The sequence below is a fragment of the Mycetomoellerius zeteki genome, unplaced genomic scaffold (assembly GCF_001594055.1).
Source record: "Mycetomoellerius zeteki isolate Tzet28-1 unplaced genomic scaffold, Tzet1.0 scaffold442, whole genome shotgun sequence".
Classification (NCBI taxonomy): Eukaryota; Metazoa; Arthropoda; class Insecta; order Hymenoptera; family Formicidae; genus Mycetomoellerius; species Mycetomoellerius zeteki.
In genome coordinates this window covers 8,552-36,360 of record NW_017257438.1, presented here as the reverse complement: position 1 = coordinate 36,360, position 27,809 = coordinate 8,552, and the positions used below count along the sequence as shown (strand labels likewise).

General features: G+C 35.4%; 7 protein-coding genes across 9 annotated transcripts in view; 4 read left to right on the top strand and 3 right to left on the bottom strand.

Annotated features, from left to right (window-relative positions):
• Positions 1-1,676, bottom strand: part of LOC108726848 (zinc finger and BTB domain-containing protein 14) — a 4,849-nt gene extending 3,173 nt beyond the window's left edge. The window contains exon 1 of one of the 2 annotated variants that reach the window (XM_018454631.1): positions 1,425-1,676. In XM_018454631.1, the coding sequence (XP_018310133.1) occupies positions 1,425-1,473 (49 nt within the window). In that variant the 5' untranslated portion in view covers positions 1,474-1,676. Of the gene's footprint in view, positions 1-65; positions 357-1,424 lie in introns of those variants that run through there. The other variant, XM_018454632.1, reaches the window with a different exon arrangement.
• Positions 1,677-2,186: 510 nt separating this feature from the next.
• Positions 2,187-10,055, top strand: app (Palmitoyltransferase app). 2 transcript variants are annotated; one of them, XM_018454635.1, is made up of 9 exons: positions 2,187-3,163; positions 5,223-5,383; positions 5,537-5,695; positions 5,848-5,985; positions 6,085-6,239; positions 6,324-6,441; positions 6,575-6,687; positions 6,792-6,894; positions 9,432-10,055. In XM_018454635.1, exons 1-9 carry the CDS (start codon positions 3,015-3,017, stop codon positions 9,734-9,736), a joined length of 1,401 nt encoding a protein of 466 aa, XP_018310137.1. In that variant the 5' UTR covers positions 2,187-3,014; the 3' UTR covers positions 9,737-10,055. The 2 variants fall into 2 exon arrangements, with proteins under 2 accessions (XP_018310137.1, XP_018310138.1); XM_018454636.1 differs by having other exon boundaries at positions 6,792-7,575.
• A 1,498-nt stretch (positions 10,056-11,553) lies between these two features.
• LOC108726845 (protein odr-4 homolog) lies at positions 11,554-14,400 on the bottom strand. The gene is made up of 8 exons (XM_018454627.1): positions 14,187-14,400; positions 13,731-13,910; positions 12,915-13,120; positions 12,673-12,844; positions 12,428-12,610; positions 12,133-12,346; positions 11,871-12,053; positions 11,554-11,789 (listed from the first exon to the last, which is right to left on the bottom strand). The coding sequence occupies exons 1-8, from the start codon at positions 14,280-14,282 to the stop codon at positions 11,629-11,631; spliced, it is 1,395 nt and encodes a 464-aa protein (XP_018310129.1). The 5' UTR covers positions 14,283-14,400; the 3' UTR covers positions 11,554-11,628.
• Positions 14,401-18,983: 4,583 nt separating this feature from the next.
• On the bottom strand, positions 18,984-20,157 carry LOC108726846 (uncharacterized). Its single transcript, XM_018454629.1, has 2 exons — positions 19,692-20,157; positions 18,984-19,632 (listed from the first exon to the last, which is right to left on the bottom strand). Exons 1-2 carry the CDS (start codon positions 20,108-20,110, stop codon positions 19,620-19,622), a joined length of 432 nt encoding a protein of 143 aa, XP_018310131.1. The 5' UTR covers positions 20,111-20,157; the 3' UTR covers positions 18,984-19,619.
• A 403-nt stretch (positions 20,158-20,560) lies between these two features.
• On the top strand, positions 20,561-21,123 carry LOC108726844 (uncharacterized). Its single transcript, XM_018454626.1, has 2 exons — positions 20,561-20,716; positions 20,800-21,123. The coding sequence occupies exons 1-2, from the start codon at positions 20,561-20,563 to the stop codon at positions 21,121-21,123; spliced, it is 480 nt and encodes a 159-aa protein (XP_018310128.1).
• A 1,287-nt stretch (positions 21,124-22,410) lies between these two features.
• LOC108726843 (uncharacterized) lies at positions 22,411-23,420 on the top strand. Its single transcript, XM_018454625.1, has 2 exons — positions 22,411-22,733; positions 23,362-23,420. The coding sequence occupies exons 1-2, from the start codon at positions 22,490-22,492 to the stop codon at positions 23,418-23,420; spliced, it is 303 nt and encodes a 100-aa protein (XP_018310127.1). The 5' UTR covers positions 22,411-22,489.
• Positions 23,217-24,565, top strand: LOC108726847 (uncharacterized). Its single transcript, XM_018454630.1, has 4 exons — positions 23,217-23,290; positions 23,362-23,512; positions 23,844-24,050; positions 24,139-24,565. Exons 2-4 carry the CDS (start codon positions 23,483-23,485, stop codon positions 24,418-24,420), a joined length of 519 nt encoding a protein of 172 aa, XP_018310132.1. The 5' UTR covers positions 23,217-23,290; positions 23,362-23,482; the 3' UTR covers positions 24,421-24,565.
• The last annotated feature ends 3,244 nt before the right edge of the window (positions 24,566-27,809 follow it).

Sequence of the window (27,809 nt, the reverse complement as noted above, 5' to 3'; positions counted from 1 at the left end):
CCCTCCCTCCCTCCCCTCTCTCTCTCTCTCTTCGGCCAGACGTCATCTTTCGGCCGCGAATTTACCTGAGAACATCGGCGCACCGGTAATGATCCACTCGTAACTCCAGTCCGTCCAACTCGAATAGCGCAATTTTATTTATCGCGCGACGATAAATCACGAATTACGAAGACAAGGAGAAGAGGACGACGGCAACGTCGAGGCTGCGTGGACGAGCGCGGTGTAGCTCGCGCGCGTCGTCGGTGTTTTGAAAGGCGCTTGGTGCGGACAGGACGGGGTACGGGGCAGATACGAGCATCGAACGAACCGCCGCGTAGGGGCCTAAAAATCGATATTTCGGTCTTTGCTCCATCCTCTACTCCGCGCGGTGTACGCGGCGTACGCGGCGCGGCGCGGCGCGGTGCGGCTCGCCGGCTTTCGCCGGCTAAAGAGGTAGGGTATGCCAGCCCCCTTGTGTTCATCATCGATTTTCCCGGCTACCAATCGCACGCATCCATTTATCGTATCGATCGCCCGAGCTGATTTCGTCCGCGTTTGCGTCCGTCCGTCCATCCGCCCGTTCGCTCCACAACAACGATTCATACACCCTCCCGACGATCTCCCTTCCGTCTCTCCCTCGCGCTCTGCTCTGCCTCTGCCCGCCCTTCCTACCGTCCTCACACCATCGACGACCCCTATCCCCTTGTCGAGACGACCCTCGCCGCCATCGCCATCGCTGCCGCCGCCGCCGCCGCAGCCGTTTCGGCTGTACCTACGATCGTAGATACGACTCGAGAGGGAGGCTCGTAACTCGGCGTTACAAACGCGGCGCGCGATCTCCACATCCGCCGACTTCTTCGTACGCGATGCCTGTTGATTATCCTGCGTAGTTTTCCCAGCATGCGAGAGCTTTTTCCTTTTCGTACAGACGTATATAATATATACCCCGAATGACGTACGTCATTCCAATTTGTTGCAGGCTATCGATTACCTGCTGTTCGATGATCTACCCCGTCCGGATCCTCCTGCTCTTCCCGTCGCGTCGCGTCGCTCTCTTGCGGGGATTTGCGATATAAAATCGTCTCTAGAGAATTTTAATTGCAAACTTGAATAAAGCTCTCGTCGTTCGAGATTTTCAGCGATTTATGTAATCTCATGGCTTTTTAAATTACTAGATATATTAATTACGATCGATAACGTAAATTATAAATCGCAAAAAATGAAAAATTAAACTGCGCGAGATGTATGAATTACATGCAATGTTTTAATTAATTTTAACGTGCTCGTGTAATCGAAAGACGCGCGTTTGTATAGGTATCGTCCGATACCAACGCGCGCGATGTGGTACAATAAGCTATATAGATCCCAGCATCCATTACGGAGCAAATGCCGTAAGAAGTGTTTTATATCGATATACAGTAGATAGCATAGACGTGTAATAATACCTCTTGACGTATCTATATGTGACGAAATCGCTACATATTTTCGTGTCATCCAGTGTCATCGGTGCAGCACATTGTCACGGATCTATGGATCGTCTCGCGGGCTTTGTCGTCCGCTTCGCGAAAATTTCACAATCGAGAACGTTGCTGTTGCTCGCGTGCGCGAAGATGGCGGGATTGTTCGATTTTCAGGATTTCCTTGGTCACTCACCACGCAATGCACACGTTATGTGACGTTATGTATGTCTGCGTGCGCGCGCGCGCGCGTGCGACGACGTGCCGCATTGCGTCGACGACCCATTTTGCAACGGGGGCGATAAGTCGCGCGCGCTCACCGCCCTCCCTTACCCTTACCGTTAAATAATCAATCTCGTGCGCGACGATCGACGGCCACCTTCTTTTTGATTTTTTTTTCTTTTTTTTTTTACCTGTCAAGTGTGCCGCGAAGAAGCGACGCCGGTTAGATTACGCCCGCGTCCGTCGTTTCGCGTCGGAGGTCCCTGTGTGGGTCGGATCGCTTCTTTGCGCCGTGTAAGTTTTTAATTCGCTTGACGGGATCATCGAGGCGACGCTCAACGGAAGGGACGACTTCTCCTCGGCAGAAATTCCGATGATCGATGATCGACCCGCGCGAAAAGGGCCAACGTTTGAATCGCAATCGCTCGGGTTGTCCTCGGGTCACGTGGCGTCGAGTCACGTGGCGCTTTCGCGCGACGTCGCGCGGGGTCGCTGCGCGCGTTTCGCGAGAATCGCGAGAATCGCGCGAGCGGAGAGTCGAGAGTAAATGGGTTATGGAAAGCACATTGTAGCTTGTAGGCAGTTGTGGACGTGTGGTCAGTTGTAGTGTACTTGACCGTGTAAATAATGCGTGTTGTCGTCGACGGCTGGACGCTCATCGCGATCGCAACGATGGCGACGAGGACGCTAACGGTTTGAGGGTGGCCGCGATAGTCCTCGAGAATACAGGAAACCGTAGCGTGCGTCCATCAACAGCCGACAGTGCTCGCGTACGAGGTCTCGTGAGTGGCCTAGCTGACCCAATTCCTTCGACGGCTTCGACGCGGCCACAACCCTTTCACCGACCTTTTGTTTTGTTGGCGGTCACTGAGACGAACGACGACAACGACGAAGACGACAATGATGACGATGACGATGACGATGACGATGTCGACGTTATATGGATAGCTAGAGATTCACGACGATCTTGCAGGTGGAACTCGTCTCGTGGTGCTAATTTCTCCGCCAGGTTACCGTTGACTTGAAAAAATAGCTGATCTCAAGAAAGGTTAAGTTGTGTTGGGCGATCCGATCGCAGGTGGAGCACGAGCTCTACAAATAGGCGAACACAGACGTTACGACGAATTGATGATTAATATATGGATGCCGTTGCCGTTGCCGTCGCCGCCGTCGGCACATGCAGCTTCCACCTTTTCTACCAGACAACGCAGGCGAGATGAAATATGCCTGTCCGAATTCTCGAGTGGGAACACGGCCCAAGGGACACAATCGCACGTTTGTGATTAATCGCCAGCAGCCTGTTGCCAGGATCCATGCGTTCATATATGGCAATATGTGAGACGAGTTTCATCCAAAATGCCTCACGTCACGCGAAAATGGGAACTATTCCCGGGCAGGAATCGCTTTTGTTGCGACGGCAGAGTAATGATGGCACCACAGACTGGAGTGTTCTATATCACCGTGTGTCTCATCGTCGGAACAAGTGGATTATTTTTTGGTTTTGAGTAAGCAATGCATTTTATTACATTTACCTTCGAGGCTATTCATCTCAGTATATAAACTTTTTCTCAGATCAGGTTTATATTCATTGTAATCTGATTTATTCAAGATCGTCCAATCCTATAGTTATAATCTTGAGATTCCATCTAACCAATAAAACAAATGTACAACATCTCAATCTTCAGTACAAGATTAAACTATGAATACTATCCTTAATCTATTAACATATTGTTATACCTCATTAGAACAAATGAATTGTTACTTGTTTAATTCACATAGGGTTACATCAACAGTAAACCTCAGTAGAGTTTGACATTTAGAGCTATTATAGCAACTTATATATATTCTATGCAAAAGTACATTGGATACTTTGTGAGACTGGAATGATGAGATGAGATCTCGTATAATTTCAAACATGATACAATTCTAAACGAAATAAGATTTGAATTCAAATTCCGAGTTCAAGTTTAGTAACTTTATTCTCATTATATAAGGATGTAAAGGTATCACAAAAAAACAGGGAAATGCCTAACCAAATTTAAATGAAAATTGGTTTCGATTCTTATTTTGTTCAGACCTGTATCATGTTGAAAATTGTACCACCTTATCCTATTCGTGAGATTTGATCTTATATTCAAGATTATTTTAGGGCTGGGATATATGTAGTCTATCTTAAATAATGTTTTAAGATACTAATACAGGCTTCTGATTCGTTTGTGATATCTCGAGACTGTACTTAAGACGGTTTTGAATAATAATAATAAGATCAACTGTGAATACTGACCTTAGATCTGATCCTGAACGTCTTAAGATTCTATCCGGCTATTAATGCAATTATATTGCATCCCAAGATCATACTCGAGATGATTTTAAATACAAGATCTTCTGAATAAGTATTATCTACATTGCGTTATATATGACATTAAGGATAAATCTCGATCGAATTAAAAGTATAAGCAACTTATGTCTTCTAATCAAAGATATATTGGATGCAATTAAAATGGTATTCATAGTTTAATATTATATTTAAGATTGTCTGATGTTAAAACTGCATCCAAATGAAACAATTGTACAGCATCTCGATATACATCTTGTATATCGAGATGTATATTAAAGACTGTAAATGATGTTCTTAATCAGTCAGTAAGAAAATTAGTAGGGGAAAGTGGGGGAACTGTGCGCAGCAGGTAATTGTGCGTATCCTGGTTTGGTACTTTTCCAATGGATGAAGACTGTGGTGAAATTTTTACGCAGGAGGTCGTCCTCTTGAGATATAACTACAAAAGATACAACATAAATACGTTGCTAATCAGAAAAATACAAAAAAGTGAAATTACATCTTTTCTTGTTATTTTAGCATTCAGAAAATAAAGTGGTAAACTCGTATTTTTAATTTGTTTGTTTAAAGTTGCGTATGTTATTAAAGTATGTTATTATGTGCGTCTTTTGAGCTGTTATTTATTAAGTTTGGTTAAGAAATGTTGAAGTAATCGTATTTCGTATCGAGTCAGGTCGCGGCGGGCAACTGTGCGCAAGTTGTTTTGAAGTGCGCACAATTACCCATCTTCCATATAACTAGCACTAATTTTTTCATTTTTTCTTTGCATTATTATTTTATTTTGCCATTTTATTTTGCTAAAGTCTATATGTATTATTATTATATTAGTTTTGTATTTTTGCTTAATATATGTAATATATATTTAATATAAATTTATATTGCAATATAATAAATATATTTTCTGATTTCTTTGTCAACATTCCATAATTCATTCATTTTCTATGACTTTTGCTTTATGCATAATTACCTAACGCGCGAGAAATTTTTTCGCTTTTCCGTTTTTGCCAAATATAACCTTATTGAATGAAAATCTGTTCGATATGAGGATACGTAATGGTAGAAGAATGTTTATAGTTTTTATTTCCAACTTATGTCGCTTTGAACTTGGAAAATCATTCCAGGATAATAAATTTCCCTTAGGTGCGCACAATTCACCCACTTTCCCTATACTTTTATATATAACCGAATGAAATTTCTGGACAATGATTTTCTTTTTTCCATTTCAGTTGTCCGTATCTGGCACTACATGTTACACCAGCAATACCAGTAATAGGAGCTTTATTATTTATATTTGTATTGTCTGCTTTATTCCGCACAAGCTTCAGCGATCCTGGAGTAATTCCAAGAGCGACACCTGATGAAGCAGCTTACATTGAAAAACAAATCGGTATAAATATAACTAGAATACTTATAGTAATTACATGGTTTAATTTACTTATTTTAAAAGACTAATAATATTTCCATTTGGACATAATAAACAAATGTTTATTATAAAATTTGAAATGCTGAGTCTCAAAATATTTTTCATAATAAATTGTAGAAGTACCGAACAATGGCAACTCTAAAACGTACAGACCTCCTCCCAGGACGAAAGAAGTCTTGATTAGAGGACAACCAGTAAAACTGAAATATTGCTTTACATGCAAGATATTTAGGCCACCCAGAGCCTCTCATTGTAGTTTATGTGACAATTGTGTAGGTATGTATCTGTTGTTTTACCAAAGATATACTTGTTTTCTTTCTCTTTCATATTGTCAGATACGAAATACTCATCAGGGTTAATTTCGTATAAGATATTAATTTAATCACAGATATTAAGCAAGAGTTTGAAATATATAACTATTTTTACAGAGAGATTTGATCATCACTGTCCATGGGTTGGTAATTGCGTGGGCAGAAGAAATTATAGATATTTTTATGCTTTTATAGTATCCCTCGCATTTCTTTGTGTTTTTATATTTGTATGTGCAGTCACGCATATTATTATGCGTAAGTATATTAATTTCTGGATATAAATCAATAAACGCACAATTATGATCATGACGAAATTAATATTTCGTATATGTTTGCCGTTTATTGTGATTTTAGTTACAAAAGATAACAAGCCGTTTTTAGAAGCTGTAAAATTATCCCCGAGCAGTGTAATTGTAGGAGTTGTATGTTTCTTCTCTGTTTGGAGTATCTTAGGCCTCGCTGGTTTTCACACGTATTTAACTAGCAGCAATCAAACGACTAATGAAGATGTAAGTAAGATGTAAGAAGTTTGATCACATAAAATCATGTATAAATTATATCAGAAGTTTTCTTTAATTGTTGCTACTTTTTAGATTAAAGGGTCGTTCACGAATAGAAGAGGACAGGACAATTTTAATCCTTATAGTCAAGGAAACATTTGTGGAAATTTTTTTTATGTGTTATGTGGACCGGCCCCACCTAGTTTAATCGGTAATATCTTTCTCGTACAAGCTGCTATAATATTCATCTATGCAAATGTGCAAGTCATAGAATCGAAGGATATAGCTATGACGTCATCCATTAATTGTGTATTGAATTCATTTTCGGACCATACCGCTTTCAGATCGAAGAGGGATAGTCACACCTGAATACCGCGCAGAACACGAACGAGTTGGTGATGATAATTTAATTACTAATAATAAAACATATGGTACTGCCAAGATTGTGCAGCCTCAGGTATTATAATATGTTTACTAGCCTACTTTGATAACAGTTAAATATAGTAAGAGATGTACAATAATATATACATTTTTTCTTATCTTTATTATTCGTTTTGACAGTCAAACGGTACGACGGTTCAAACAAGCCCCAGTACGGATCTTACGGGCTCGATGAATAACTTGATCAGTGGTCAACATTCTCCAAGAATAGAGTCAATAAACGGTGAGTTGACCCTCTTGAGACATCCTACACGTTGTCCCGAAGATTTACCAAAATATCCGCGCCAATACATAAACGATACTTATGTGCCGCCATACCCGGTGCAACATTGCTCTCAGGATTCTGTGAAACATATTAAATATACCGAAGTAGACCGATTAAATCCAGACTTTCAAAAATATCCGTGTAGATGCGAAGATGGTTTGCACAAGTATCCTCATAGGTGTAGAGAGGAATATCATAGGTGTTCGGATAATAATCTTATATACGACCAGTGCATAGGAGAACAGAAATATGGCATTGATCTTCAGAAGTATCCTCAACGATACTCTGAGGATCCCTTACGTTACAAGATAAGCGAGAAGAACGGTTATACCGATTTGCAAAAGTTTCCCCAGTGCTATTCCGAAGATCCATTACGGCTTTCGCAATCCCCGCATATGCTTAAATATAACAATTTGAGATGTACCGAACACAGCTTAAAATATCCGATAACGAAGAATATTCTGCCGGCGCGTATATTAGGCACGGGTGGCATACCGATTATCGGACAGACCGCAATTGGCCTCGTGGTCAACAGATTCGGTTCCGGACCACTAACTAATAATTTATCGTATGCGGAGAATTCGTTATGCCCGAGCGATAGTACGGAGGAAGATCTTTTGAATCGTCGTTTCATCATGAGTTCATTAAGTGATAATGAGGACATTTAACATTTATTATCAACCAATGATGCATTCTTAAATTATAAAATTCATTTATAGTGGATAAAGAGAATAACAAAATAATTATTATTATTACATTCTTATATTAAAGAAATCTTGGACTTGTTAGAAAATTTTGATAATTAAAATTGTAATTCGTCCTATTCTTGAAAAAATCTTTCACATTGAGAAGAGTGTACTGATTTGAGTGTGTGTATGTATGTATATATGCGTATGTAAATGATTATATGTGATTGTTCTTGATTCCTTCAATTGAGAATTTAAAAAAAAGCTATATATACAAATGCCGAGAAGTTGAATTTAATTGTTGAAAAAAAGAGATCTATTTATTTTTTTGAAAATACTGTTTTGCATTACGCATATATAAATGTTTATTTAAAAAATATGTATATTACAGTTATGGTGATGTACAAGTGAGTTAAGAGTATATATGATACCAATTTTGTTTACTTGATGTGACTTCTCTTAATGATATTCTTTTTAATTCACATTTTATATACTACTTATTATATAAACAAGTACTATACACATTAAACTTTTAAACCTATTATTGCTTCTACATATATGTATGTATTCAATATTCACGGTTCAAACAATATCTTATATTTTTTCATGAATTTTGTGCATAAGTAAAGTTTCTTTATTACTGTTATATGTATAAAACGATAAAAGTGCATAATGCAAACACGTTTTTTTATACGATTCTTCACTTTTGAATTTGTAGGTATAAATTTATTTGTGTGTGTACGTGCGTGCGTGCGTGCGTGCGTGCGTGTGTGTGCGTGTGCGTGTGTGTTGTGTGTATGTGTGTGTGGTATACACATAAATACGCACACGCACACACAATTTAAGTGACATGTATTTTTCTTAGTGAGTAGTATAATTTGGACATAATTCAATAAATTTGTATTTCTTTGTTGTTTAAAATTACGTCCTGTTATCGAGGGCTCAGAGCATACTACTTGGTAAGTTCATTTCATACATTTTGATAGTCATTGAATGTGTTTTAATATACGAATGACTTGATTATATCTTTACTAGCATTAATAAATCACGTGACGTATTTCTTTTATATTTTTACGAGACTAATTCTGGAGCAATACATTAATTACAGGGTTTATGGCTTGTGACTAATTGGTTTATAATTTGGTTTTATATATATATATACACGTATATATATAAGGAAGATACAATCTTATATAATCTGTAAATTAGTTGTAAACCTATACGCGGAAATGTATCGAATTTTTTTGTTTCTATACAAAAGAAAAGTTCTGATTCAATATAATAACATTTAATTTTTCGATGTGCGTATGCTCTCTTTACATATTTACAAAATTCGGTAAGATATTTTGTAATACCAAAGAATACCATGACGAATATGGTTTGATATATTCTTTTTTTTTCTTCACGCATAAATGGAAGCAGTGTAAAAAAACGAAACATTTTTGCAGTGCTATGTCTAATGTAAGATGTTAACTTTACGGAATGTAGGAATGTGTACTGAGAATTAGTGCATTATTAAATGGGTAATTGATTATGATAGGAGCTTGCATCGCTGATACATTATGTGTAAGAGAACACAAGGCCAACGCTGCACCTTTCTGATAATAATTGTACGATATAATTTTTTTTTCTTTCCTATCGATATTAAGGAGGTTTTATAACAGCTTGTTTCCCTTCACGGTTTAATAGCAATTATTTATATTTTAATGCTGTATGTTTTAATGCACTTATTTTTTTTGTACAAATTGTCCGTGCCAACACCACCAAAATAAAACGACTTATCTCTGGCATTACAAATTTTGTTTTTAGGTAGTACCACAAACAGTATAAGTCAACTTGTTACCAACGAAATACCACTAGCGTCTCTCAATATAGCACCAATTGATATCGATGAAATCGCTCCGCTGCCTTCTCGTCAGAGTGTCATGGTCTCTTCCACTCTGGATACATCTTCCATACCAACAGTAACTGTAACAACTCCTTTATCTGCGTCTAGACTTAGACTATTGCAGGACACGACTATGATAGAGTCCGCCTTAGACTTGGATTCGTTGGAAGATGCGAGCATCGGTAGAGGAAGCCAGTCAGGTCTTATAAAAATGGGTGGAATATAAAAGTTACAAGTCGTAGAGATTAAGAATAATTGATTTCTGAGTAATGGATAGTGCAATTTTAATATTGTATTTTAAAACAAGAAATGCAACTTGTTTGCATCCTCATCGAGAAGCATTCACACACGATATGATAATTAAATGCAAATGTAACCGTCAATTATCATTAATTGCAAGAAATAGTATATTTTTACGCTGTTATGCTTTTTTGGCAGAAAAAGTGATTTCGTGAAATTTTAAAAATTAGAAAAGTCATAACCAATAAGTCACAAACAATGCAATAAAATTCAGAAAAAGGCTAAGTCACAAACAAAATATAATAGGCCGGAATTCACATTCTACGATTAAAGTACAAATATGATTATTTTGATAATTAAATTTGTATAATTAATTGCATAATTAAGTTGCAATAATGTATTTAAATCATAATTTCGTATGACTGCTATTTATTATATCACATTCATATTGAGATTTATGTGACATTTATTGAGCTTGATTGCGTTAAATGTGAAATTGTCATTAAATGTAGAAGCTGCCTATAGAAATTTTTAGAAAAAAAAAATTTTGGAAAGTATTATTAACATATATTAATTTATTATTTACATTAAACTATTCACAATCCTATAAAGTATTCGCGATTCTATACAAGATACAAAAAAAAAGTTGTTCGAAAGAAGAAATCATAGTGGTGTAAAAGAAAGTCACATAAGCTACTTAATTTCGTTTATGTAAATTTATATATATAAGTTGTCACATATAAGAAAATTTATTTTTTCAATCTATGGCATTTTTAATTATTAGAAATATATACATTTTGCATTATTTCATATGTATATATACAATATTATGGAAATTAATGATTTTACTATATAGATGTAAAAAATCGATGTGATAAAAGCTAGGTGTGCATAAATCATATTTCTGGCACCTACTCGTGCTTTCATTCAATGAAGAAAAAGAATTAAAGTTACACTACGACAGAGAATGAAGTAAAAATGTCTAAACAGTATAAAGGTGAAAGAAAAAAAAAAGAGAAACGTTACTTTCAACATGAGTAAAGAACATTTATTGTCGGAAAAGTGTAAAAACTACGATTTTTTGTTACGTTTCCCCAGCGTTCTTAGAGATAATGTCTTTTTAAAGGAATTTGTCGTGTACAGTGTAAAAAGGTTTGTAAATAAAATTTTCATACACGTAGCATAGAGAATTTTACAGAATATACAACCAAGATTTATTAAAGTAATGCAGTTGATAGCAAGCATTTAAACATTAGGATTATCACTGCCTAATTTATTAACAAATTTTGTAACAAAATTGCATGTTGTTATCTATAATTTGGCATTATCATGCGATATGAGAAGAGTTGTCATACTAAAGATATAAGGATTGCCATTACGAACACTAAAAATTCTAAGATTACTATTATTCTTTTGTACATAAAAATACATGTGTATGATATGGTATATGTATATATTATGTAGATGTTATAATAAAATGCATATATAATATAAAGCAAGTTGGAAACATATTGTAATATTTTATTTTCCTGTAAATATATTAATAAAAATAAATAATGCATGTGAGAGAAAGATGAGCGAGCTATACATTCGTATTTCACGCTTAAAGCTTTTTTTTTATAAATTGTGTAAAATTATTTAAATAATTAGGAGAATCCTATCTCATAAGGTCATAAGAACATGATATTAAGTTAAAGAAATTGTATCATATGCTAATTTTAAAATGTATATATTAAATTTAAAATTTTTGCAACGATATTTACATTTTTACGATTTTAAAATACATATACTTTAAAATGGGCACTGTAGTATTATATACTATATAACATATAAACAAACCACTATACTTCATATGTACCATGAATAAAATGTATATTATTAAATCATGAGCTGGTGAACGAGGATAGCTACCAACAATATAACAAATGCAACACTTAAGCCAGTAAGGTACGTGGCCATTTGATAATTTCCAGTTGTATCAGCATTATTGTCCAACGGTTTAGTATTGACATTGCTTTGACAGTAGAATTCTATAGGATCTGCATTAACATATTCGGTTGTAATCGAATAATATATGTGACTGTTGTTGTTACAATGATACTTTACATTTTTCTACTCACCAGCTTGTAGTTCGACCTCTTTTTGAACCTGACTTTCTTGTACATTGAGATCTAAAAGTTCCTGCAATGACAATAACGCTTCTTGCGGCCCTTCGCCAGGAAACAGATAATCCGATAACGTAATTTTATTTTCTGGTAATGGTATTAACACCCGTCTCGGTGGTTCATGCAACGTGATATTCTCTGAGAACAAGTTGCAAAGATGCAGAATATAAGTATCAAATTCAATTATTTATATTGCATATCTCTCATTCGTGATTACCTTCGGGAGAACCATTTTCTTCCTCTATTAAACTATCCCAATGCATTTCCAATCTACTTGCCAGAGATCTCACTATATCTTCTTTCACTGCTGTAGTGGCTTCTGCAATACTGGCTCTGTGATGTACAAATGTCCTACTGACTAATTGTCCAATTAGTCGTATCGATGTGCTGCATGATGTTGTTCTTATGTTCATATTACTGTTATCTTGTGACTAATAAAATTAAATTTATTTAATTTAACTTCTTAAAATATCTCTTTTTGTAAACTTTAACAAAATTGTATTCATACTAACGCAGGGAATATATAGGCTAACTTGAAATGAATTATTACTATCGTCTGTCTTAGTTTTACATTCTTTACTGCTAAGCTTCTTCCTCTTGCCAAGTGTTTCCAATGTGTCATCCGGAGATCTGACTTCTCCCTCAATAACAACGAGTGAAGAATCGATTAAATCTGCTATGTTTGTCAAAATATTCTGTAACATTTAATGGTTTGATGTGGTGTTGTAAAAATAATTAAATATTCGTTTATTAATACCTGTAATTGCTTCTTGAGAGTTTCAGGATCCTTGTCTACAGCAATAAGGTATAATCTGTCAAAATCTACTAAAGTTTCAAGTTGATGCCACTTGGTTGCTTTTTCTTGGAATTTCCAATCGGCTGGTTTTAACATACTGTCCTTAGCAATATCTATAGACTTGCAAATATATCTAAAAATAAAATTAAAACAGTGAAAATACAGTGTAAAATTTTTAAATCTCATTGAAGGAGTCAACATACTTTTGTGTAATACTGTTAAAGCTTAATATCAGCTTGTCATCCTGATTATTTCCACAGAGATACTTATTATTCCATGACAAAGTTTTGTGAATTGCACCAAGAACTGATTTAAGCTTTTGTACATTACTAGTATTGTCCAAAGTATCCTCAGGTCCAACAATAAATACACCAAGAACCCACATTCCACCAGGTAACATTCTTGTAACCTGTAAATAAAACAAAACTCAACACCTAATCACTTTTTATGTAATACAGTAGGTTGATTAAATATACATTAATAATTCCTTATTCTCCAAATACTTGTTTATATATATTTAAATATATCTGTAATTACTTGATAAAATACTCATATTGTTACACATTATTAAATATTATAACTAATTTGTAAAAAAATATGGAAATGTTATTGACAGATTCTATTGGTTTTTATTTTGAAATATTAATTGTAGGCAAATTTCTCTCTCTCTCTCTCTCTCTCTCTGATGCTTTTATTGGTTTCTGCTAAATGAACAATTCATTTCTAATTAAATAATTCATAAAAATAAGTAATTATAAATCTTATTTCATAATTAGCATAGAGAAGGGCTATTCTGTCAGTTTCAATTTTAAAATAAGACAAAAATTTATGAAAGCAAACAATATCTTTTTACAGTGACATGCTTATAATTATATTATACAATCATGATTGCTCCTCGAGTATACAAGTACAACCTTTAAATAATCAACATGTGCTATTCAGATACATAAACATTAAGTATCATGAGAAATAGACGAAAAAATTCTGTTCTACCCTGTATCGAAAAGGCTGTAACATACATGTTTAGCATGATCAGCAACCCAACTCATAGGTATATCTTTAACAGATCTGATATATATATTTGTTGCATCCTGTTCTGCAGACACTGTGGAACTAATTAATGATTCTTCCACGACATTTTTAGTGAGAGGAGGTGGTGTTTTCGCTAAATGCACAATATAGTCCTTTTGTCCAGCACTCTGTAATACCAAATAAAATAGTGAAACAATACATACAACTTATCATAAAATTTAATACCATGCATCTGCAGAATCAAATTTTTTTGCCCTCAGATTCAATGATTGGAAAAAAAAAAACAAATATGTAAGAATCGCTGTTCGAGTTTTGTTAATATAAAGTCAATTAAAATACATTATCATATATTATAAAATTGCATGATTTTCACTTGACTTATCGCATATTAAAAATGAGAGCGCGTAATGTGCAATCGACATGGAGAAACAGGAAAATCAAACCTGTCCTAAAATCAATCCTATCACATATCCATCTGGTTTCGCTAACGATGTTAAATACGTGCGAAGATGTTCCTCAACATAAATTGTCCGTCCCATTTTTTCCGTGTACTATCCTCCTGAATTCCTTTTGATATAAATCTGCATAAACCGCAATAACTCGCGCGCGGCGAAAATTTATTGTATGGTACATATGTATGTACATACACACATAAAAAAATTTTCACGCTGTTCTAGGGGTCGATTATGTATCTCGAAATAATGTGAAAATTACAAAAGTGAGCAAATTCACTAGAATACTCATAATTTAATTGGTCAATAACTAGTGAATTTGTTCACTTTTGTAATTTTCACCTCATTTCGAGATATATATGCCCGTATTCATAGTCAAACCAAGTCAGACCTTGTACTTAAGACTTCCTTAAATTTATCTTTAGACGCTCAGTAGCCAATGAAATAATTCGTAGAGCATCTAAAGATAAATTTAAGGAAACCTTAAATATAAGGACCGATTATGAATACGGGTCATAATCGACCCCCTAAATAAAAAGTTACATTACATGATCGCTATCCACAGGACAGGACACACGGGATCGATTCTGTATCTTGAAACGAGATGAAAATTATAAAAGTAAGCAAATTTACTGGAATACTGATAATTTCATTGGTATAATTTCAACACCTAGTAAATTTGCTCACTTTTGTCATATTCACATTAGATCTGTTCGCGTTGCATGAAATCCCCAAATATTTTTGCACTTAAAATGAGATAGATATATATTTGGCCTTGAAAAGAGAGAAAGCGAAGATGCCGAGTTCCAAAAGTGCAAGCAACGCAACAGACCTATGCGCATCATGCGTATAAAGCGGGGAGCACAGACTCTTGCATAACGCATAACACGTAATGCATAAGAAAATGTACCAATCAAAGCCCTCCGTTTCCTTCCTTTCCATGAAATAAAGAATTCTGATTGATTGAATTTCTTATGCATTACATGTTATGCATTATGCAAAAGTCTGTGCTCCCCGCTTAAAGGTGCTGTTCCATGGGCACGGAAAATGGAATCGGAACACAGAATCGGAAAGGTGAAGTGGTAGGGGCAACCAATCAGCATCGTTTCGTTCCGATTTTAAGTAGCCCGGCTTCCCATGGGACATATTTTCATGCATTGCAAACTCCCAAATGCGAAATCAGGGTATCGATCATGTAACTTTTTCCCTAAAGCGGAAACGTGAAAAGTGAAAATTTTTTGTATGATGCGTGTATATGTACATACATACATGATGTAATAAGTCTTATTACATCATGCATACATACATGCATAAAAATTTTCACTTTTCACGTTTCCACTGGCTACGGTTACACCGTACGACTGATAGCGACCTGACCTATATCGTGACCCAAAGTAGGTCTAGTCACCAACCGTTTATACCGAAAGGGACTTAAAAAATGGTTGGGTCATATTTAGTCCACGCTGGTCCGAATTAGAGCCATCTATCGTATTTTGTACAAATTATTTCCATATGGACCCAAGAATCGCTAAACGCATGCGCATTAAGTCATGAAAAAGGCGCTTATAACGAGTACACGTAAGTATGGCTACCGGTTTAACCTAACTCTCAAATTCAACAAAACAGCTGTTCGAGCAAAATGGCTACGAAGTTTCAGGTCGGGTCAGTCGCGAATTTACACCGAGAAAGCAGACGACCTATTTTAGGTGAGGGCGCCAAAAAATACGGCCTGACCTACAACAGGTCGGGTCAGGTATAGTAGTATTTACAGCGAGCGGCCTAAATAATGTGACCTGAATTAGGTCGAATTTAGGGTATAGGTCGCGGAAAAAACGTACGGTGTAAACCAGGCCACTCTAGAGAAAAAGTTACATGATCGATACCCAGGCCGTGTTAATTCATTCTCGTATATTCGTCTAGTTGGCGCATAGTACGGTATGGACCATCGCCATTAATAAATTTTTTTGCTTATATTACGAAAATAATTACAAGTTTCCGAATAATAAATCAAAGGAATATATTGAATTGGTGAAATGACTGTATATAATATTAAAAATACTTTAATTATACTAATATAAAACAGACAAGTAATTCAATGACATAAGAGCACCAATAGCAAGTAAACATTACTGTACATAATCACAAATAACAATATAACAAGTTATGTCAAAGTACAACTTGAGTCATAAGTTAATAATCATGCACAATTGCCACATGCAATAAAAAAATTAAACAAAAACATTTATCAAACTATAAAACACTTATACACAAAGACAAGAAACCAACTGTAATAAGATTTCAATAAATATAATATATAAAGCAAAGAAATGCTATACAAAGTAATAACTAAGTTGAATTAACGAGCAACATAAAAAATCGGTTTTCAGGCACTCTTCAATATTGTAAAAAAAAAAAGCCGAGAGGTTCCCGGATATTCAGATTCAAGGAAATCACGATCTTTCAAATATGTCGATGATAAGTTGTAACTCACTTTCATTAGATTCATTGGAAACACTGATACATTTCCCTTGGTAGTCACAAATGTAATCCGAACTTTTGATTCTGTACCACTGCCAGCTGTGACACAGTAACGGAGATGCAATAGCCACTTTACTAAGAACGGAATTGGGTACCCAAAGTTATCTTAGGATGCGCAAGCAAATCTGCACGTCTGACTCGAAAACGGGGTATTGAGTTCTGAAGAACCACTTGACCGCGGCGGACGCGTTTCGGATCGGGTGCTGACAATCGTATATTTTTGAAATATATTGTTGCCGACTTTGATTGTGCTATCGCTTCCTCCCGACGCGTGTCCGCGAGTTGGCTCGTCTCGTGCGTTCGTCCGGACGCGCGTTATTTCGACGTGACGACGTTGTAGACGCAGGCGCCCGGTGTCCGTTCGGGCAACGCCATTTTCGCGGGCATTGCGTCACTTTTTGATATTGTAATCCATTAAGACGAGATCTGGCCGTATTGCCTCCGTATACTCCTAAGCGAGGGAGGCAGGAGCCATTAATTAAGAAGAAGAAGAAGAAGAAAACGGGGTATTGATCCTACTGTATGATTCTTATACTGTGATATAACGGTGGCCATTGCCCGTATTCTTGATGTTCTTGATATCCGTCGTTAATGGCTACGTTTACACCGTACATTTAGGCCGCGGCCTATACAATAGATGTCCTTATTTATCTTGTAGGTTAAACAAAGACATTTATCGTATAGGTCGCGGACTAAGCGCACGGTGTAAACGTAGCCATTTATGCACGAGAAATATTGTATGTACATTCGCAAATGTCCGTTTATCGAGACGGCAGTGATCGGTTGATGAGCAAATCCCGAATTGTTTAACACATTGTGTGTGCCAGATAATTATTAATAGTCATATTGTTTTCATATTAAAGTATGCCACATTAAAGATATGTTGTAAATCAATTTTTTTCCTTAAATTATAAATAAAAATTATTGTTTATCCTTAAATTATTTGCAGTTTTCAATTTTAAACTGGAAACTTAAATAAAAATGGTAAAAGTTGAATGGATATGCATTGTACCTGGTTGTAAATCTAATTCAAGGGCTCCTGCATTTTTTTTCCAAAGATTCCTATATTATCACAAAAATGGAAAGCAACTGTAAATAATAGTATTATTTCTAATGCTTCATCAGAGGAATTGAGAAAATATAGAGTATGTCATTTGCATTTTTTGCCAGAAGATTATATTTACTCTCAAAATCGGTGAAGATTGAAACATAATGCAGTACCCAGCGTAAATATAGGTATTATGCATACAGTTAATACACAGGTGGATGATGTAAATACTACTGAGCAACATTCACAATGTGAAACAAATACATCTCAGCAAGATTCACAATGTGACATAAATACAATTGAGCCATATTTATAATCTCAATCATATACCACAGAGTTACATTTACAATCTCAGGCCAGTAATGAAACTTCTACAAGTAATTTTATATGTGCAGAAACAAGTATGTTAGTAAACGATCTTGCAAATAATGAGACAGGCACACCAAGAAAAATACTTGGGTCTGTTACAAGACAATGCCATTTAACATCACAGGCACAGAAGATATATAAGAAAACTGTATTACTAGCAAAAGAAAGAAACCGAATGAATAATCGTATAATAGGTTATAAAACACGCCTGAAAGATTCTTCTTCTTAGGTTATTGGCCAGGCAACTCAAGGGTTGAAACTAGGCCATTGAGATCCACGATGTTGGTAATTTATTGCGAGTAGGTTTGTAAACTGTGTTGATCGCAGAAAATATGACTGCCTCCCCCCTTAATCCAGACGCCTGCTGCCACCCAGCGGTGAACCGCGCGCCATGGGAGGAAGGAGAGAGGAGCAAAGAAAGAGTCAGGGTGGAGTCCCATGAGGTGTATTTATCGCGTATCGCGTAACCGCGTAACCAATCAGAAGCGATCTGCTGTTATAGTTTCGCGTTTTACTGATTATTGATTGGTTACGCGCTTACGCGATACGCGATAAATACACCTCATGGGACTCCACCCTTAGAAGAAAAGGTTGCTCGTTGGCCTTAATGAAGGCCAAGAGCAGGCGGCAGAGTTTGGGAGTAGGGGAACGCAGGGCAGGGATAAGGTCTTGCGGAGAGTTTGGAAATTCTTTTGCGATATGCGCTCGTATGGGAGAAGAGTTATTGGCAAATACATTACAATGAAAAATTAAGTGGTTTATTGTTTGACGAGAATCGCCGCAGGGACAGCTCGGCGAAGATATCATGTTGACCCTGTATAGGCTTTCGTTGACGTTGACGTGATTGGATCTTAGACGGTTGACGAGAACGATTTCTTCCTTTGTAAGCGGCGCTTCATAGAACCATGTCTTTTTGGACTTAGTGTAGAATTGTTCAAAGTATTGAGTGCCTTTAGTGGCAGAAACTTCCTTTATATAATCCTGAAACTGTTTGTCTGCTCGAGCGATTCCACCAGAAGATCCTCATATGGGACACAAAAACCAGGTTTGTAGCCCTCAAGCGCGGCCAGTTTAGCTTCGTGATCTGCTGATTCATTGCCTGGGATGCCTGAATGTGCAGGGATCCAAAAAAGAGTGACCGTACTGCCCCTATTTAATATATCAAAATAGACTTTTCTGATATGGTACACTATGTAATTGCGCTGCACCTTGGAAGAATTTTGGAGTGCTTCTAGAGCGCTCCTTGAATCAGAAAAAATTACACTTTTGGGGAGGTTAAGATCGTAAATAGCAAGGATGGCCTGGTAATGGCCCAAAGTTCGGCCGAGAAAATGGAGATTTCAGGAGGAAGCTTATGTTTAATACTACCTTCCATTTCTGGCGAATAAACCGCAGCTCCAACAGCGCCCTCCGGGCTCTTAGACCCATCGGTGTAAAAAGTCGTAGCATTCTGTCTAAGCTCAAAGGATTTATGATAGAAATCTGCAATTGTCAAATTAGTATTTTCACTTTTGTTATAGCTCTGCATAGTATTGACATACTTAATTGTCGTAGAGAAAACCTCATAGGAGTACCAATATGCCGGCGAATATGTAGATCTGAAAGTGATGGACTTTTCATGGCGACTGATAACGTAGAATTTAAAGAGTCTGGATTCCTTAATGGCTTTGACCTTGCAGTTCCTTCTGACCGCTGTAATTTCCATTTCCTCTAGAGAATTGTAAACGATGTTAAATTTATTTGCCATACACTTGTAGATGAATTTTGAAGCGGTGAGATTAAATCTGATATTTAGCTCAAATTCCTTGGCTTCTGCGAGCATGGTGTCTATTGGTGTTGAAATTCGGTACCCCATCGCTTTCTTGATCACCTTATACTGCAGTCGTCGGAGTTTAATAAAGTCGGGGGTCGATGAGCCCCAAGCACGGTGTAAGAATAATAGGTGGTTCCACTCGCCCATTTTGCCTAGAGAAGCTGTGACGAAATTGAGGCAGCTCAAACACGTAACGCTAGAGGGCATAATGGTCTGACACCTAACCTCATACTCTACTGTATTGATTTCCAGTTACGGTCACTAATTATCCATTCCATGAATAATTATTCTTACACCGTGACATTTTTGGAAAGTTTGGCTGGCTTTAAACGAGCATTAATATTCAAACTTACTTTTGTATATTCTGTTGTTGACGTAATCCGTATTGACCTCTAAAGATTTGTTACGAGGAGTATGAATAAGACGAAGAATAAGAAGAATTTATAACACGTGGACGGTAATTCTAAAATACATGCGATAAAAGTTTTGAAATTTTAAGCATTTTTATTTTTAGATAGCATCATGCCGTTTAATTGTCTAATTCCTAATTGCGTTCGAACATGTAAGAAATCACTTTTTCGCGTTCCCTGTAGTAACATGAAACAATGTGAAAAATGGATTGCATTAATCCAAAGTGCATATCCGAATATAAAAATACCTAAAATTTTCCTCGTTTGTGAAGATCATTTTAACAAGGATTACATTTTAAGAAAAAATGTAATCAAGGATTCAGATGGAAACATAATATTTGAGGTAATAAATACGTTTTTATTGTCATATAAATCAAGTTGTCTTCTACATATGTATATTTATTATGATTTTTCATCATTCTTCAGCGAGAATTATTAAAAACAAAATTAAAAGATGGGGCTAATCCTTGCTTTACATGTTCACAAGAATTGGTAGAAGATATTAGATCAAATGAGGATAGTAGTAATGTAACTTTACCAATGAATCAAGACAATGAAGAAAACTTGATAGAAAGTAGCAGATCAAATCACGATAGTAGTGATATAACTTTAATAATGGATCGAGATGATGAAAAAAATTTGGTAGAAGAAAATGTAACTGTATTAATTAACACATCTATTTCATCTCCTGTATCTTCGTTATTTGAGTTACAATCAACTTCATCTATGTATTGTGAAGAGCAAGGTTAAAATTTATTATTTTACTATACAATAATTATATTAAGACAGTTTATTATTGTAAGTTATGTTTTAGGACTTTTAATTGAGAAACAAAAGATTTTTCAAGATGTGTGTATTATACAATAAAATTCAATTTAACTTGCCAGATATAACATGGGGATGTCATCGCAATTTTGAATTACGTCCACAAATATTATTCACTCAAGCAAGTATGTCCAAGGAAAAAAAAATGATTATTATAAAACAAGTAAGTTAATGAAGAATAATTATTAGTAACAAAATGCTTCTGTGTTTAAAAACTAGGTTTTTCTTTACTAGGTTACAATTTACGAAGACTTACAGTATGACGTATTATTTTTAAATAAGGAAGCGCTATCGGGCCAATATATATTAGAAAATTTAGATGATGTCAATTTATTATTAGAACACGTACACAATTTTACTTTGTGCCAAGGAGGTCCGGTGATTAATCATTTTAAAGATACTTATCCACTATGTACCATACAAGATAATATTACCAATACGTGGCGACATAAGAAATGTCTCGTACAGACTTCTGGAAAAAAAATATGCAAGTTTTGTGTATCTTTATATAAATCTTTACAACAAAAAGATCGTAATAAGCACCGTACGTCCAAAAAGATAGTGCTTACACCTTCCAGTCGTAAAAAAGTAATAGCTTTAAGGGCTGCCAAACGAGTTAAAGTTCAAGCAGTACAAAGACTGAAGTTAAAGCAGAAAATTATTAGAAATATTATAGAACAATATCAATCAAAAATAAAAAAAGTGGAAAAGCAAACACTTCAAGAGCATCTTCAAAGCTTGAATTTTCCAGAATCACAAGTTAGTTTTTAATTTGTAATATTATTTTTCTAAATTACAACTAAAAATTAAAAAATAGTCATTACGTTTCAAGTAAAGTATTAAATATGTAATTAAAAATAATTTTGATGAAAAATATTTTGTAGTAGTTATGCATTTTAATGCTTTTTAGATTATGCTCATAAATGAATGTATTTCTGTTGCAAAACGGTCAAATACTCATGGCCGAAGATATTCTGAAGGATGGTTATTATTATGTTTATTGTATAAAATCAGAAATTCTTCTGGTTATAATTTTTTGCGTCATAATAATATATTGCCGTTTCCATCACCTACAACAATTTATCATTATATTCGTAATATTAATACGAAAACTGGATTTGATACACAATTTTTTGAATTATTTCGAAATAAATTGCATTCACTTAGTAATCTTGCAAAGAATGGCCTTCTTGTACTTGAAATACAGGTACGGAAAAGTATTGCTGTTAATGCGAAAACTTTAATATTTGATGGATTGATCAGCGAAAACCATCCCACGGATGTAAAGAATATGGCTGATCACGCTCTTGTCTTTATGTTTACTTCTCTTGCTGATAATTTTCAACAGCCAATGGCTATTTTTGGTTGTGTTGGAGCTACTAAGGGACGAGTGTTAGCTCAGTTAACATTACAAGCGATAATATTCCTAGAAGAAGTAGGTGCTCGTGTTCATGGCATTATTTGCGATGGTGCTACTACTAACAGAAAGATGTGGGACGAATTTGGCATTTCTGGAAAAATTCAAAATACTAGCTGTTTTTTTGAGAACCCTGTTGATTCAAATAGAAATATATATATCATTTTAGATACACCTCATTTAATTAAATGTATAAGAAATAGATTATTGAAGGTTACGTGTAAGGTATAATATAATAATATGTATGTTTGCAGATTGATATTTTAATCTCATTGAAGAAATATACATTAATTTTGGTTTTTTATTCCTTTTTTTAAATTAGATAACTTTTGAGCAAAGACGGCTTTAATAATTGTAAATTACGAATATATTGTATTCAGATGATTCTTTTGTAATTGTCAGCAATTATAAGAAGAAGATAAACAGAAAATAATATCAATTTTTAAATAGAAAAAAATAAAATAGAAGTATGAGAGAAAATCGTATTTTTTGGTTAATTTCTTAATTATAATAAATCGTAAATTGTATTGTTTTACTTGCATTTTAACTTAAATATATTAACACATTTATGTATAATACCAAGTCCTCCTTGAAGATTAAACTTTCTCCTTGAAGAGCTTAATTGTTTAATTGGAAAGTATTTAAGATCGTCTCTGTTCTGAATTCATTGGACGGGTATGTCAACATTATCGTAGACTTTCTATGTCATATTATGGTCAGTAATAATTCCTACATAATCGTTTTAGCTCAAGGGCAAGTTTATAAACTGGACTTATTACAAATTATTATACGAAGAAGATTCTAAAGACCAAGGAAAATTTCGTATTGTTCCCAAACTGACTATTAATCATATTCAACCAAGTAACTATGAAAATGAGAGTGTCTTTGGCAACTCAGGTATATTATTTTTAAAGCTTTATTTAAAATTATTTCACGACTGTATGAATTTTGCTTGCATGGAGAAATAGGTATTTAGTAAAAGTGTTGCGGATGGCTTGAAATTTTACCAAATGAGAAATAAACGCTTTGAGCAATGTGAAGGAACAATCGAATTTACCTTGCAAATAAATAATATGTTCGATGCTTTAAATCGACGGTTTCCAAAGGAAGGAGTTACTATTAATTAGTAACGATTTTAAAGTACATTAGTTATTTAAATCTATTAATTAAATTAATTTTAAATGGCTAATATAAATCAGTACAAAGCGTTTACGCTATTACATTATAGGTTCTTCACCAATCTCTTACATGGTTAAACGAGTGGGAAAATGAATTACTTAATGGAACAATAACAAGGCAACAATTTTTAACAGAAAGTACAGCAGAGGGCTTGCGAGTTACATTGATGTCTACCATATCATTAATAACAGAGTTAATTGAAAAGTTTGGTTTTAAATATATTCTGACAGGAAAAATTACACAAGATTGTTTAGAGGTATTGAAAAATTTATTGAAACATGTATAATAGAATAAAATACTTTTTGTAAATTCACAATTTTAGTTATATTATTTTCATTTTGTAGCAATTTTTTGGAACTTTACGACAAGCTGGTTGTCAAAATGATCATCCCATATTCTCAACATTGTTACAGTTATATCGATTGCTATCAGTATATAAAATTGTGAAACCTCCAAAATTTGGCAGTTGTAGTATTGATAATGAAATTGATACTACGAGACTGTTTATTACACAGGAAGAATTCCACACAATTTTTAATTCCAAAAATGAATCTTACAAAAAGGAACATTTACATTTGTTAAAAAATAAATTGGATGGACTCATTGAAACATCTGAATGGGAATGATATCATAGAAGAAGATTATGAAATGCCAGCAGTTATGGATTGTATTATTTATTATGTATCAGGTTTTATAACAAAGAAAATGTTAAAACATATCAGTTGTGATACATGTCGAGCTTCACTTACACAACATACAAGTTCAATACCAGACGCAGAATTAATCAATCTAAAATCTCTTGGAAAATTAAAACATCCTAATATAATGTTATATATGTTATTTTATAATGCTGAAATTTTCTTCAGAAAAAATCTAAATTACATTGATGTATACGAACGAACTGTTAATGATATAATATTAAACTACGATTTTACATTTCCTTGTGAAGATCATAAATTAGATATACTGAGTCATTGTATTTATTATTATATCACAATGCGAATGCGCCAGTATGCCAAGCAAATAAATAATGATTTAACGAAAACGAGTCGTGAGAAAAAGAAACAAGCTCGTTTATATAACAATTGATAATTATTATTGAACTTGAAGTTCAATAATAATTATCAATAAAGAACAAGTTTATATATTATGTATTATTTATATATTATATATATACACAATATTATATATTTATTTATCTATTTTTTAAATTATTTATTATACTTTTACCTTCATTACCATCATTTACCTTCTCCTATCCTACTCATGTCTCTTGAAACTACTTGAAACGCTTATGAGGCTAGGTGTTATACACACACGCCACCTGCTGTTCAACTGCGGAGTTTCCTCAGGAAAATCACAGTTGCATGAGTGGAACCACCTATTATTCTTACACCGTGGCCCCAAGTAAAGAAATGAGATTCATATTCCACTGCGCTCCTAAAAATAGCTCTGTATATCGTAAGCAAAAGCCCAGGGTGTGAGCCCCATGTAACGCTCGACAGAGCAGACACAATAGCTGAAATTTTTCTGCCTTTATCTATGAGATACTTCAGACGTTGTTTGCCGTTCAAATTGTAGTCCAAGATGACGCCCAGGAAACGATGTGAATATACTCTGGGAATTGAGTTTTCATTGATGTTAATGATCTTTGGTGATTTAGTAGCTTTACCTGGTTCAAAAATAATCCACTTGGATTTCGAGGGTGATACTTCCAAGTTTCTGAATCTGAGATAGTTATATATTTGATCCAAGGATTTCTGAACAGAGTCAATGGCCGTGTTTAAGACCGGATGCGTAGAGAATAAGACAACGTCATCTGCGTATTGGAAAAGATGAGTATCCCGGTGTAGATGTCCGATTTCCCTGAGGTAGATGTCAAATAATAAGGGGCTTAACGTGGATCTCTGAGGCGTGCCCTTGAGAGTGGTGTACGGGCCATGAAGCTCGCCTTCTATTATGAAAGTAAGATGTCTTACAGAAATGAGAAAGGTTCTCTATAAATTTTCTAAAGTGGGCAGGAACCCCAATGACACTCAAGTCCTCCAGCAGGATGCACGGATCCACATTGTCGAATGCACCCGCAATATCCAAGAAAACCGCAACCGTGACTGAATGCTTCAGAAAGCCTGTTTTCACTGAGGTAACCAGAGTAGCCAGATTATCATTGCAGGCCCTAAAAGGTCCAAATCCTGATTGAGACTGCGGAAGTATAGGTCTGGACTCGATAAACCAACTCAATCTGCGGTATAGAATGCACTCCATGAGTTTACAAACGCATGACATGAGCGATATGGGTCTGACCCCCTTGGAGCCGGGCTTAGGAATAAGTACAACTAGAGAATCTTTCCAGGTGTTCGGGAAAAAACCCTCTGAAAAAATTTGGTTAAATATGTCTAATAGATATAATTTAATTTCACTGGGAGTTTGGCTTATAATGTCATAGCTAACTTGATCCAAGCCGGGAGCAGAGTCTTTGCGAACCGAATTCAAAGCACATTTAAGCTCGTCAGCGGTAAGGGGTTCATCAAGCCAGGCGCAGTTATGTGGATTATGACGGTCGTCTAGTTTCATTATTTCTAGGGTTTTGAACGATCGCAATAAGATGGTGGGCATAGCTTTGAGATGACATCAAATGAAGCCTCTCGAAGATCTTCTGCTGTCATCGAGTTGCTATTTGCGTTCCTTTTAAAACATTTAATTAAAGACCAAATTTGCTTAGAGGGAGTTTTTACATTAAAGCCGTTGACTAGCCTACGCCAACTTTCTCTTTTTTGTTCAGAAAGCTTCCTGGAGCAATCATCACGTGTCCTCTGAAATTCTTCGAGTTTTTCTTTAGTAGGGTTAGAGACGAGATTTTTGAGAGCTTTCCTTCTAGTCTCAACAGCACTAGAACACAATTCATTCCACCAAGGAGGGGGGACTAGCTTTGAAGGAAAGGTAAAAGTGCGTGGAAGATGCTTGTCCTCCGGAAGGAAACTTTTGGCAATGTCCATGATCATTCGCATCAGCACATCGTAACATTGCATCCCGTTATCTTTATCTAATGGGAGTAAATTATTAACATGAGTGGCTAATTCTCGATAAAAGAAGGTGAATTGTTCTTTAGTAAGAGAAATCCTATATGAGAATTTAGATTTCAACGAAACCTGGATGCCTATGGTTGTAATGACAGAATAATGATCACTCCCAAATGTGTCAGATTCTACGAAGGTGTTGCACATTGGTGCAAGCTGTGGGGACGCTAAGGCCAGATCAATGACTGAAGCCCGATTAGAAGAAGGACGTAAAAGCGTAGGGGTAGTATCATGAAGAAGATCGTGTTCTTCAATAATCCGCATAAGCATCCTTCCCGCAGTCGATTGACGTCCGCAACCCCAAGTTGTGTGATGAGCGTTGAAATCACCTAAAAGAATATAATTTTTATATTCTTGTATTTCCTTGATTAAGGAATCGAAAAAAGCGTGAGAAATTTTTTGACCGGGATGTCTATACAAATTAATAATTACTAACGAATCCGATTTAGAGTAAGGAATTTTGATTGCTAAGAATTCTACTGAAGAATGCTCAGTAGATATGAGGTCGAGAATTTCGTACTTAATATTTTCACGAATAATGATACAAACATGTATAATGATACATACGTCTCTATCTCCCGTCTGGATGATGTCCTTTCTAATAACCTTATAACCTTTGACGTGAAAGGTATTGTGTTGATTGAGAAGAGATTCTTGCACGCAAAGGATATCAAAATTCTTTGCTACCTCTAGTAGCGAGGAGAGATTGTGTCGAATTCCTAAAGCATTCCATTGAAATATTTTAAAAGTGTTGTCAGCCTTGCTAAGTCTAATATTCCTTGGAGTCGACTGTTTGTTCTTTTGAACTTGTTCCGACGAATGCAACGCCGAAGTCTGGATGGTAGGAGTATATGCCTTCGAAAAAGGAATTGGACATGTATTAGTTTGTAACGATGCACCCGCAAAAGCATCGTTCCCGATCGGTCTTCCATCGGATG

Excerpts from the sequence above, each read along its gene's own strand:
- LOC108726843 (XM_018454625.1), top strand. The coding sequence starts at position 22,490 with ATGGCTGATCACGCTCTTGTCTTTATGTTTACTTCTCTTGCTGATAAT. Across the intron at positions 22,734-23,361 it reads AAAAATTCAAAATACTAGCT|CTCAAGGGCAAGTTTATAAA; the intron begins GTTTTTTTGAGA and ends TAATCGTTTTAG.
- LOC108726847 (XM_018454630.1), top strand. The coding sequence starts at position 23,483 with ATGAAAATGAGAGTGTCTTTGGCAACTCAG. Across the intron at positions 23,513-23,843 it reads GAGTGTCTTTGGCAACTCAG|GTTCTTCACCAATCTCTTAC; the intron begins GTATATTATTTT and ends ATTACATTATAG. Across the intron at positions 24,051-24,138 it reads TTACACAAGATTGTTTAGAG|CAATTTTTTGGAACTTTACG; the intron begins GTATTGAAAAAT and ends TTCATTTTGTAG.
- app (XM_018454636.1), top strand. The coding sequence starts at position 3,015 with ATGCCTCACGTCACGCGAAAATGGGAACTATTCCCGGGCAGGAATCGC. Across the intron at positions 6,240-6,323 it reads ATCAAACGACTAATGAAGAT|ATTAAAGGGTCGTTCACGAA; the intron begins GTAAGTAAGATG and ends GCTACTTTTTAG. Across the intron at positions 6,442-6,574 it reads GGCCCCACCTAGTTTAATCG|ATCGAAGAGGGATAGTCACA; the intron begins GTAATATCTTTC and ends TACCGCTTTCAG.
- LOC108726845 (XM_018454627.1), bottom strand. The coding sequence starts at position 14,282 with ATGGGACGGACAATTTATGTTGAGGAACATCTTCGCACGTATTTAACA. Across the intron at positions 13,911-14,186 it reads TAGGATTGATTTTAGGACAG|AGTGCTGGACAAAAGGACTA; the intron begins GTTTGATTTTCC and ends TTGGTATTACAG. Across the intron at positions 12,054-12,132 it reads AGAAAATGGTTCTCCCGAAG|AGAATATCACGTTGCATGAA; the intron begins GTAATCACGAAT and ends ACTTGTTCTCAG.
- LOC108726846 (XM_018454629.1), bottom strand. The coding sequence starts at position 20,110 with ATGGGCGAGTGGAACCACCTATTATTCTTACACCGTGCTTGGGGCTCA.
- LOC108726844 (XM_018454626.1), top strand. The coding sequence starts at position 20,561 with ATGAAACAATGTGAAAAATGGATTGCATTAATCCAAAGTGCATATCCG. Across the intron at positions 20,717-20,799 it reads ATGGAAACATAATATTTGAG|CGAGAATTATTAAAAACAAA; the intron begins GTAATAAATACG and ends ATCATTCTTCAG.